This window comes from Neodiprion virginianus, chromosome 7 (genome assembly GCF_021901495.1).
Source record: "Neodiprion virginianus isolate iyNeoVirg1 chromosome 7, iyNeoVirg1.1, whole genome shotgun sequence".
In the NCBI taxonomy this organism is placed as follows: domain Eukaryota; kingdom Metazoa; phylum Arthropoda; class Insecta; order Hymenoptera; family Diprionidae; genus Neodiprion; species Neodiprion virginianus.
The window spans coordinates 23,771,652-23,784,153 of record NC_060883.1 but is presented as its reverse complement, the minus strand read 5'-3'; the positions used below and the strand labels follow the sequence as shown (position 1 = coordinate 23,784,153).

Sequence of the window (12,502 nt, the reverse complement as noted above, 5' to 3'; positions counted from 1 at the left end):
AGCAGATGCTGCCAACAGCGGTGATGCCAATGATACGAAAATGAGGCGGGATATTTGGTGCCTGCATAATTAAAAATTTTTTGAATAAATCGCTATCACGTTCCAATTTTATCAATAATCGAAAATTGTCTTGACGAATTTGAGACTACAGGAAAAATTGTATCAGTTCGTCCTGCATGAAATTTCTCGGACTTGATGGCGTAATAATCATTTATCGTCAATAAAGATTTTAATTCCATGTGCTTCAGGTGGTGTTACAAGTGAGTGAAACCAGTGAAATCCGTATATTATTTTTTACGGAAATCCACGTCAAGAGGACTTATTGATTTTTCCACGCGGACTTCCAACGCATGGATTGGACCACATTTGTAACGGCTCGACTACATCAAACGGTGAGTTAGTAAAATTTATTTATCCCGCCTCGCTCTGGTACGAAGACCCGAGTGGGCGAGTAATATTACTTTCACATGCACGCCACGGTTACTGTAACGATCTCGCCTCCCGAATTATATATGCGCATACATTCGGTAGATTTCGAAAGAGCCGTTTACTCGCCTCTCCTTCGCTTTACGGCCCAAGAGATACCCGTGTTGAAAAAAGGGTTAATGTTAAATAAGGGAAAGGATGAAAAATTTGTGGGAGAGATTCCGGATTATGAAACACGCGTGATATCGTATATATCCAAGTAATAATTTTTCTCGCTTGACGCGAATGTCAATCTTCGAAAAGTCAGCGAGATATTTTAAAGGTACTAGATCGGAGAAAGAAGATCCTGGAGAATTTAAGGGAGCGTGTGATAGCGCTGTTTGTATGTAACCGGATCTTACTCGTACCGCGGTGTTACAGCGAGGGTAATAAATAACTTTTTGCGGCTAAGAAGGGCGGAGGATGGCATAAGGAAAATAAGCCAAGTTGAGTGATAATTCAGGTACAGATGTCCGGAGACTTTAATAAACTTTGGCGAGAAGGCCGAAGTTTATCCACCCTCGCGTGTGTTTTGCTCCCTCCGCATCCCCCCTTATTTTCCTCCGCTGAATATTTGCAACAATTAACAATTTGATGCATGTACCCATTAGGATGGACCTTATTTGGGTGTTGACGAATCTTTTCCGCCCCGCACCCCTAATCGATTTCAAATAATTCAAAAACAATTGCCTAATTTTTTCAGATTTTTACTTCAACTCTGAGATAGTCCGCATAGCGATCGAAGTTTCTTATGGAAATAATATTAACCAATTGTTTTCGAATTGTTTGAAGTTGATCAAGGGTGTGGGGCGAAAAAAATTCTTTAACACCCCGAACAAGGACCGCCCCTAATATCCATGTATAACCGCGTGGTTTCATCTCATTCGCTTCATTCATTTCTTGCCTCCGAAGTCCGCAGTGATCCGCAGCTTTCAAGCTCTACTTCGCCGCTCCCTGTCTCGGTGAATTACGTTACGGGTACGTTGCAAGGGTTGCGGGGGTCGGCGCTCCTCCTCCTGTCCACGCGCTGCGAGCAATGTTGCTAATTACTACATACCACCGAATGCGGCATAACTCGCGACCCTCGCATTCCAAATCCCGGCTTACCCGTCCGGGTGGTGCAACAGACGACGACGACGACGATGATGGCAATGGCCCACCACCCCGAATGCTTCCATCCCCCTCCGCATCTATTACGGTACCCTTACAGAGGCACGGTGTGTCTCTAATTGTAGATCCTACGTGATACTGATCGTTGCAGCTGCCTAAGAATGACCAAAAGTAATTTCGATTATTTTTCCTCTAAATCGCTTTTTGCTTTTCACTCCCATGAACTACGCAATACGATATAAATTTATGTAATCAGAGTATGAATAATAATCGTTGTCTTACTTGCTAAGATACCTATTTGATATATAATAAGCGGCAGATAACTGAATATTTTCACCTGAAATTGAAAAATATTTTATCAATGAAACTATAAATTATCAAACAGACTAGAAACTGAAATTGAACTGAAAATGTGGTTTCATAAGCACCGTTTAAAAAAAAAATACGAAATAACGGATTGATCGATTCATTTTTACCGATTCCATCGAGTCGCGTTTGTTTGTTTTTTTGGACTTTATTAATCGATGCACAGATTATTCTAAGCTCTGGGAGCATCGCCGGCAAAGAGTTGCGACATTCCTGTCGAGTGTAGTTTTTTTCAGCATCGTAATAAAAGGAAAACCGACGACGAATCTCCGAGGGGATGTTTTTATTTTCTCTTTGTTTCTAGAACGAATGATAGAATAAACTTTTCTTTCTTTCTATTCAATTACCGTCAGACCGACGAAGCGAGAATATAATACGCCGCTGTGCATGGAGGCTAGTTTTTATACGGTACGTCTCAAACTCCTGTGCAGGGCTAATTGGTTAATGCAAATGACAAGAGAGGCTGTGCTCCTCTTGCTGGTTCTGCTCTCTTCTCTTCCTCTGCCTTCACCGCCACCGCCGCGAGCAATTCGTTACGGAAAAGTAGCGCGAACTCCGCGGGCAAGTTCCCGCTTGGGGCGGAGGGATGAAGAAGGTAGAAGCGGGTGGATAACTTTTCGAATAGTAGCTAATGGTAATTAATTTCATATTGTTAGAGAAATTTATCTCGACTTGCGGACTGCGGTTTTACCCGTGTATAGATATATCAGCGGCATTGTAGCTGAATCCGCTCCGAGCAGCATAAGCGGCTTCGAAGACAAGTTTTATCCTATATACATGTGATTCTAGTTAGTTAGTGCCGCTGATTTTTACTCGACTGTAGAAAGTATAAAATTTTATATCTTTTATAGACACGAGAAGAAGCAGCGAATCAGGAGCGTGCAGTTCTGTAACAAAACTAATATTTAACCCCGTGAGTCAGACATTATTGCGCCGAGTCAACTTTTATAACAAGATAGTATTGTATGGTTCTCGGGGTCTTTGATTACGAATTTCAAATCATGTTTCAAATATTCAAGATGGCGGATCTAATAAGGCGGACGAAAATTTCAAATTCGGTCGAATCCGGTCAGAAAATTTCGCCATACTGAATTTTCGACATCTGATTTCACATTCGTAATCAGTGACCCTGAAAACCCCTGGACAGCGGTTTTTTTCAGGATTCGTACGAATTTGAAATTTTCGTCCGCGATACTGGATCCGCCACCTTGAATTTTTGAAATTTGATTTCAGAAAGGTAATCAAGCGATCCTAAAAACTTATAATTAGGGGTAACTTTCTCGGAAATGTATTATTCTTTAAATTTTTATGTTTTTTCCAAATCATCCTGTTTCTGTCAATAATAATTTACATTATATCGCAAGAATTACTCTCGAGTATTGAAACCCTATCAGTAAAATATCAGAAATAGGAAAAACCGCAAAGAATACTTACCACTATGATTCAAACGTTTAATCCCGAAACTGTAATATGGATAAAAATTCTCGTCTCATCGCGTTTTCCTTCGAAATTTATTCGAAGATCGTATCTTTTGTCGAGTATGAAAATTGAATCTCACGCCAGTGAGTTAGAATTTATTAAAACCATGAACTTTTGATGTCAGATATCGTATCGAGCACACCTGCAACAACCGACAAGTTACGAAGCTTATACGTGATGAAAAGCAACAAAAACAACGTTCACTTTGAGGGTGAATTATTTACTCGGTACCTCAGCCGGTGTCTAATCGTCAAAATTATAATCATTACATCCCTACGAACAAGTTTAAAACTCCCGCAACTACCCGTCAAGCTCGTCCTCGAGGAATTACCGAGCTAGTTAGTTCGCGACGAGTAAGTAAGTCAGTCAGTCAACCGGCCGGTCGGTTCGTTCGGTGCTCGAGCAGGATGAGGAGGCCGGGGTTGAGGTCGCGGGGGTTGGACGAGGAGCGAGGTGATGTGTGCGGCCGGTGATAATGGGGTAATTGTTATGCCAGGACACGGTAGGCGCAGGTCGACCGGGGATCGGCACGATAAGACACGCCGCGAACGCACGCCTCTCTATATACCTCTGCCTACTTAACGGACTCGACTTACACCGGCGTGCAGATCGGGATTCCACCACCCCCGAAACAGTTTTCGCGGAAAGGCTCGTTTCGCACCCCTTCCGGTGGCCCGCGCATACACGCATACATATTCATATCCATGTGCAATATTCATACAGCCGACCATCTTTCTCCACACTCTGCTCGTTAAACATTTGGGATTCGTCTAATGGTCTTTAATGCTCCACGGTTTTATTCCCCCAGAGGACCGATGTGCGCCGCTCTTGAGGCACTCTTGATTTTCATACGGTTAAACCGTTACGAGTGTAAAGAAATAACCCTTTCCGTAAAATATGTATATTATTACAAAAGGGTGAAATCAACCCTTTCTGATCTAGTAGTCATTATAGATAAAACCGAATGGGTTCGAATCCCACTTCTGACACCAAATTCAACGCAATTGGAAGCTACGGAATAAATTAAACAGGTTCGCGAGCTTACCATGCGAATTAACAGATGAGAAAAATACTTTCATTGGAAAATGTATATGCTATCCATTTAAAGTCTGAAACGAGACTGTTTTTACAATGGTATCGGTCGACGCAGCAAACTTAGTCTTCTTTCAACACACGCAAGCTTTTATACGTGTTTTATCTATGATGACCACTGGATCAGAAACGGGGGAAAAAACGAACGATTTCACCCTTTGTAACATTATGTGTATTTTTTTAAATTCAATTTCAGAAGACTAGCTAATTATTTCGTAGTTTGACTCTTCTTGTACTATCCCACTACATTGATTCCTCATTTTATCTCCGTTTTTTGTAGGTATCTGATGGAGGTCTTGATATGTATATGCATAATAGTGGCACATATGACGTAGGTATATGTATACTAAAAACGACTCAAAAGGGCAGGAATTTTTCATTTACCGCAGGGAAACTGCGTGCACGCGAAATTTCCAATCTTGGTTACGTATCAACGTGTATATTTCCGATTCGTTTCGTCTTGCACACACGTACGCTGTACGTACTGATGGATATTAAATTTCCGTTTCACGAGAAGCACGGGCTTGTATATACATATGCGATGTATAACTGTATACATTCGCTATGCACGCGCTTATACGCGGCCTCCGGGCTTTTTAACGAAATAAATGAAAACTCTCCTACCCACACCGCTTGTGCCGCAAAATTTCTATATCTATACCTATTATATGTAGAGTATAAATATACGTATACGAGTAGAACGAATGAACGAATTGTTCACACCATGGTGAAGCTTTTCACCTGGATGTATTTTTTTTTCCAACTCGTTCTCTTTTCCCACTGCAATCAATGTGGGAAAACTACTGCGCTACGTATCTGTAAAATTTTAACTCTTGAAGTATTCTTGAATTATCGAAAAGTCGGAACAGGATGTGTTTCAGTTTATCCAGTGTTTCAGGATAATTGGTCACTCTGCAAAACTTTATAACGAGATAAATTTTTGTTCATCTATGTTTGTGAAAGAAAAAACATTTATCATCATCAGCTTGAAAATTTTTCCCACTATTTATACTCCGGTGGCTAATTGACCCTCTGCACAAAATTTCTTCAAACCTCACTATACATTTCGAGTATAATGCCTGGCCGGCCTCCGATTGTACTCGGGGTCCCTGCACGTTTAATAGTCCATGTTACAGCCTAAGGCGAAGTGAAATCGGGGGTTCCGGCGTGCAGGGAGTTCTGAAAGCCGAAAGGGTCTCGGGGGACGAAACCCCCGACCAGCCCCCAAGGGCCGGAGGACCGAGTTCCGCGAGACTTTATTATACGTACCAGGAGAGAGAGAGCGAGAGAGAGAAAGGAGAGGGGGTAGGAGGCTGCTTGCAGGATTTAATTCACAGCGGACAATGGCACGTGGTGACCTCTGCAGTCTCCCCGGATCCACTCGTCAAAAACGTAGGCCGTAACTTGCGACTGACGTATACCGGACTTCCGGTTTCTCCTGCGGTGTCTGCAGCTTCTTCGCGGAGCCCGCAGACCGTCAGAGACCCCCGGGAACTCTCGTTGGACGGAAAACTTCCTGGCGCCTCACGGCTGCGCTGCTCGCCGCTGTTGCAGGGGGATGTTTTCTTCCTGACCTCAAAAACGCGCTGACACGTCATCTCCGCCCTGTCTTCTCCGGAAACCACGAATCGCACAAGAATTTTGTACAATTGAATTGCCTAACGGCCATTGCGATCGCCTCGATGAACTCGAAACTTTTTCAATTCCAACCTGCACTGCGCGGGTATAAAATATAAGCTCGTAGACGTACGTTTATTTTGCTCCTGAAGATTCATTCGAGACCCTGGAGAGGGAGGGAAACGAGGGACAGGAAACACTGGTTCTGGTGATAAAGATGTTTTTCTCGCCTGGATAAAATCGATCTCTTCGGCATTTATTTATCGTCTTCTAAATTCACAACCTGCAGTTGGATAGAAATAATTGTACCTATATAAGTTGCGTAGGGAACACCGAAAGCTGCGGGGAATTAGCTGTCCGCTATCTAGGTATGTAGCCGCGGTAATCGAAGCCAGCCCGACCATCATCCGTGCACGGGTGAGTTTTAATCCCGGATCCGATCGCAGCCGACGAACGGCTCGCCGCACCCGGACAATGGCGGTGCAAAGTCGATGGACGCTACGATTTCTGGTGAAAAGTATTACCCGGATATTATGTAGACAGCCTCCGCCGACCGAAAACGACGGCTAAGCGGGCGGGGATCGCGAATTTATGTGTAGGTATACCGGACTAGGTGTGGAGTGGCGATGGAGAGGCAAACGGTGCCCAGGGTTTACACTTACCCAGATTTCAATCTCTTTCTCTCTCTCTCTCTCTCTCACCCTAAAAATAACAGCGGTATCGGGTCCGCATCGCCGCTCACGTTGCACAGTAACCTGCATCGCGTACAGTAGGTAGGAAACGAAATTTCTCGATACAGATTCCCTTATCGATCCTTTACCTATAATTACTCAAGACCCAAACCCTCTTCTAGAAAATTATCGATAAACATTGGACAACGAAATGATTCGATCATCGATAAAGTCAGTCAAAGTAGGGATATACTCCCACCCTCGTACATTTTGTAAAAGGGCTTGTGTCTTGACTAACAAGACGTGAAGTGTCGGTAACGGAATCTGTATCCAAAACTCTCCTTGCATATCAACTGCGCGCTTCATGGTAGACTTCTGGTTTCTCCTTCAACGAGATCTCTCTTCGTCCGTGACAATCGACGCGTTCCAGGATCGGCAACTGTCGATGAAATTTATCCTTGAGAGAAGGGAGGAACTATTATGTTTCCGTTATCTAATATCCGGCTAATAGATGCGGATACGCGGTAGCGGCACGACAGAGAGAGAGAGAGAGAGAGAGAGAGAGAGAGAGAGAGAGAGAGAGAGAGAGAGAGAGAGAGAGAGAGAGAGAGAGAGAGAGAGAGAGAGAGAGAGAGAGAGAGAGAGAGAGAGAGAGAGAGAGAGAGAGAGAGAGAGAGAGAGAGAGAGAGAGAGAGAGAGAGAGAGAGAGAGAGAGAGAGAGAGAGAGAGAGAGAGAGAGAGAGAGAGAGAGAGAGAGAGAGAGAGAGAGAGCGAGTTGAGTCGAGTTGGCTTGGCTTGGTTCGGTCTGGTTTGGTTTAGTTTGGGCGACTCGATTTGCTTGGGTTGGGTTAATCCCTGGTTAGTATGCGGCCGACGGCTCGCCTATTACAACATTAGTGGCAATGCGTCCTGCAAATATGCCATACAGTTGTCTGTTGGTATACAGCTTGTGGAGAACGCAAAGCGGAGACGTGCCGCAGACCGAGATTATCGCCTTAACGATTTTATTAGGTTATATACATGTTGTCCGTTGTCGTGGATTTTCACTGAGACTTCGAGTCTTGATTGTAGTTTCATTGGTAATACACTGCAGACGAAAGCGACGTGCAAGAGCATTGTTCTTTTTCGATTTTTTTTTAGGTACACATGGTACAACATACATACTTTGGATCTTTTCTTCTTCAAACAAATTTTTTTCATTGAATCAAAAAACTAAGGATTCGTGGTTTTTAAAAAAACAAGTATATGCCAATTGTTTATTATTATGACATTGTACCTATCTGTGCGGTGGTGTATAAATCGCATCGTGCGTACGCGGTATTATATATACTTAAAACACTGTGACGATTAATGCACGATACATAAATTAAAACATGTGCGGAATTCTCCTCTCATCATCATTTTATTATACATAGTTGAATGAGTGTTCAATTTTTTTTTCTTTTTTATTCATAAGAGTCTGTTTCCGGCTCTTGCAGTATAGTCAATTAACAACATTCAACTCAACGACGCAAAGCAATATATTTTTTTTTGTGTTTTTTTTATGGTTTTTTTTTTTTGTTTTTTTGTTTTTTTTTTTTTTCGTTTGTTTGTTTGTAATTTTTATATAACATACAATATAGTGATATCGTTATTCAATATTTGTTTTTGTTTTGTGGCTTTTTTTTCAATAGTTCATTCTTTTTTTTATTAATTTCCACTGCGCTTCGTTTTATATTACTTTTATTCTTCGCGATAGCTGCAATTTCCATTATGTACTCCTTGTTGATCTTCCAAACAACGTAGTATAATAATAACCAGGTTAATTATCAATACCATTAATATCATATAAATATTATTATTCGTTTAATCTAACAGCTTTTTACCCTCGTGTGTTTCTCTTCGTTTTTTTTTTCTCAATAATTCTTTATTACTTTTATACATATTTTTCGATGCAAAATGTTCGGTCAGATTATACCTATATGTATGCATATGCAGATGATGTATAACGTATGCATTTGTGTACAGCTTAGTTATTATGTACATACATCGGGATCCTCGTCGGTAAACTGCATACGAATATGCTTTTTAATTTTTTCGTGGTGTAATTTTTGGGGTGGGGTTGAAGTTCCGAATTTGAAAAGTTTCGAAAGCGCCTGATTCCTAATTATTTGGTGGCGAAACTTGAAGTGAAGAATTCAAACTTCGAAGAAACGACAAAGTTTCGAAAGGTCGGAAACCCAACGGCTCAAAGTTCCGAAATCCAAGATTCCGAAAATTCAAATTACGACAGAGCAAAGTTCCAAAAAAGTAAAATCTGATAGAGCAAAATTGCGAAAAATAAAGTTTTGATTGAGTAAAATTCCGAAAAGCAAAATATACTCGCACAGCGTAGTTTACTCGACGAGTGGGTGTAAAAAATAAGAAAAACCGAAAATCAGAATGACCAGGATGAAATTTCACTGAGCCAGAAATTCACAGAACTAAAAATCTTGGATCGTTCGGAATTTTGATGTTTCAGATTTTTTAATTTTCTCACTTTCTTTACGCCCTTTCAAAATTTTGGCCATTCAGAATTTTGTACTTTGGAACTGTGAGCGTCGGGTTCTGAATCGTTCGAAACTTTAATCTTCCGTTAAGGTTTCGTTTCATTACTCTAAGTTTCCCCGGCAAAAAATTTTGATTTTGGCACTTTCGGTACTCTTCAAATTCGAAATTTCAACCCCACCCCTAATTCTTCAAGGTTCTACAATCCTGGTGAAGTTACAACGCTAATGCAATGCGATTCGATACTTGAGTAGAAATACACCGTGTTAAATCAGACCCGAAACCTCATCGACGAGTGTACAACGTCGAACTGAAGACAACCTATTACTACCGCTACTACTACTACTACTACTACTACTAGTCCTCCTGATGGGTTTAATGGCTCAATGCTTTCGGTAGGATGACTATTATCACGAACCGTTGAAATCCTCTCGAGTACTCGGCTCTTCGACAGGTCTGATTTCACGCGGAGTGTTTCTACTGGCGTCGCAATTCCTAACATTTGCCCGGCATACCGAACTGAACGTTTGGTCTCGGAATGAAAATCGAGCCGCTAAATATATTTTTCTCAAGAAGGTTATCCAATAATAGAAAGAGATTTGGGAGCGGGTTTTCTTTTTTTTTTATTATTATTGCTGTTATTCTTTTCAGATGGTATAATTCTTACGGAATTAGTTAAACGTGTGAGTGGGTAGATTTTTTTCGGTATAACCAAGAGACAGAAGTTGGTAACGTCACGCAACGAAACGTCAGGAGTAAAATTATCACTGTGCAATTTCCGAATGACTTTGAAAGAGTTGGCTTTTCAAAATACATGCGAGTGTCTTTCGTACATCGTGGTTTACCAAATTTCATACGATTCTAAAGGTGCGAAGTAATAATCGTTGCATCGGTACATTAACGTTGCTAACTTTATTTTCATGCATAGCCGCACCTCCGAACTTGAGAGAGAGAGGGAGAGAGAGAATTTCCCGTCCCTGGTCACTTTTCGAACTTCTGCGCGGTCTTCAGATTCATTCTGCGCATATTTATGCCCTTGTACACGAAGGGACCACTGCAGCCATTTCGCGGTTGGCAAACAGTGGACGGTCCTTGCTTGCCTCTTCGCTGAGTCGAGGGACAACGTGGAATATTCATAAATCAAGTGTGTTCTGCATATGGACTTTGCAGTGAAATATATGTTGTGTGCTGCTGCTACAGCTGTCGACCCTCAGAATTTCTACACCTTCTTGGCATTGTTATTATTCAAAACGAAATATCTTATCAACTTTGCCTATAGCTGATTTTTTTTCAGATCTTCATCTCATCGCGACGTGTTTTATATTCTCAACGAGACTCGCTTTTGGTTGGGAATATACGTCTCATAATACCTAAAAATCATAAGGATAGGTATACCTGCGATTCATATCGCTTTTGATTTTCTCACTACGAGGTGGTAGGAAATATTAAAAAAATGTTTTTACGGTCGTTTTTTCGTTCTCGGAACGTAGAACCTTGATGAAATGATTCAGTTTCTTTTTCTTTTTTTTTTTGTTTGCTCACTCCTTTGTTGCATCAGTAATTTGCATTATATGTATGTATAATATAATTATATACCTGCAGCGCGTGATAATGGAAAGAAAAATAATTTATCCGCCGTATTATGTATATAATAATACCTATTATGTATAGTACAACGCATCGGAAAATATACAATATTATTCAGCGGAAGTGTGGTATTAAAGGTTAGGTACCTATTGTTTATACTTATGTATATATAATGTATGTATACTATATATGTATACGAAGAGATGCGGCTTAAATTTTTATATTTATACGCAATCTTTTTTTTTCTTCCTTTTTTTTTGCACACTGAAAGCGTTGGCCGTTGTTGCACTGCAGTTGCACAAATTTTGCATCTCGTTTTTCTTTATTTTTTTTTTTTTATGCATATTATTTTATTTATCTACTCGTTGTCCGCGAGTTATATTTTTTTTTCTCCCGTACAATCAGATTTTGTCCATTGCACGGGTGATTATTTGTTGTTTTTCTGTCCCACTTTTTCCCGTTCATTCATTCAGGTGGATAATTTTTTTTTTACCGTTATTACATATAATTTTGTTCATCAGATCTTCTTTTTCATCTCGCGGTTTTCAAATTTTTGTTTCGTCAAAGTACGGTTTTTGCGCGATTTTGGGTTCTTTTCTCTTTTTGGATTTATCTTGTATCTCGTTTTTAGTTTATTTGAATATTTTTTTTTTCTTTCCTTTTTTTTTCTTTTATCTAGTTTTGTCTTATAACTTTAAACGGCACTAGCTACTCAGTCAGTCTTCACAATTTTCTTTTTTTTTTTTTTGTTATATTTATATTATAATAATTTCGCGTTCTCTTTTATTATTCATTTTGTAATGTTTCAAATTGAGTTCGTGTAATATTACAATATTGGGCAGTAAACATGTTTTATTTTTAATATGTATTTTGTTATCTGTCAATATATATAATATTGCGTATGTGATTACGGATAATTCGTTAATTACGGCCGCGTTTATCGGACCGCTAGCAATCCTGCCGCACCCAAATACAGCAGAGCCAGACTGGACGCGAGCTCCGCTCCACTGCCACCTGAAAAATTAAACGAAAAATTAAGCATCTTGTCACGTTATTAGCAACTTTGGAAGAATTTATAATATATGTGTTTTCCCCCGAAATATAACGTCTGGTACAAATTGTTGATTGAGGTAATACAAGCTTCTCGTTATTCGTTGGGGAATAAATGCGATAAATACTGGACTGCATTCACTCGCGGTTAAATCGGATAGGCAAACATGGAAACAAAAAAGAGCAGAACTACGGCTGTATTATTTCGACTTGCCCCCTTTCTTCTCAACGAACCCTTTGACATCTATCATCTATTCCGAGAGAATCGAGCTTATTTTTCGCACCCTTATTCTTACTCATCTATAATTTTAAAAATCAGACACTGTACGCCGAGAGAGAAGACAGTCGTCGAATAAACTAAATGTGCGGTCACGGGTGGTGAAATGAATATTTATTTGTGTCGATTCAAGATCTGTTGGTGCAACCAAATGTTTAGTTGGACTATTTGTATGAAGCGTTTTGACTTTTAGAAAATTTGAAGTGCTTAATATTTTCTAAGTTGTTCATTTCTTGATCTCGTCAGGTGGGAAAAAAAGTCG

General features: G+C 40.4%; 1 protein-coding gene and 1 long non-coding RNA gene across 4 annotated transcripts in view; one reads left to right on the top strand and one right to left on the bottom strand.

Annotated features, from left to right (window-relative positions):
* LOC124309523 (uncharacterized) overlaps nt 1-12,502 on the top strand; it is a 100,799-nt gene that overhangs the window by 4,433 nt on the left and 83,864 nt on the right. The window contains exon 2 of the long non-coding RNA XR_006909244.1: nt 249-392. This is a non-coding gene — a long non-coding RNA (uncharacterized LOC124309523). The remainder of the gene's footprint in view (nt 1-248; nt 393-12,502) is intronic.
* LOC124309521 (neurotrimin-like) overlaps nt 11,497-12,502 on the bottom strand; it is a 114,118-nt gene continuing 113,112 nt past the window's right edge. For all 3 annotated transcript variants that reach the window (XM_046773193.1, XM_046773196.1, XM_046773195.1), the window contains one exon: nt 11,497-11,927. In XM_046773193.1, the coding sequence (XP_046629149.1) occupies nt 11,851-11,927 (77 nt within the window). In that variant the 3' untranslated portion in view covers nt 11,497-11,850. The remainder of the gene's footprint in view (nt 11,928-12,502) is intronic.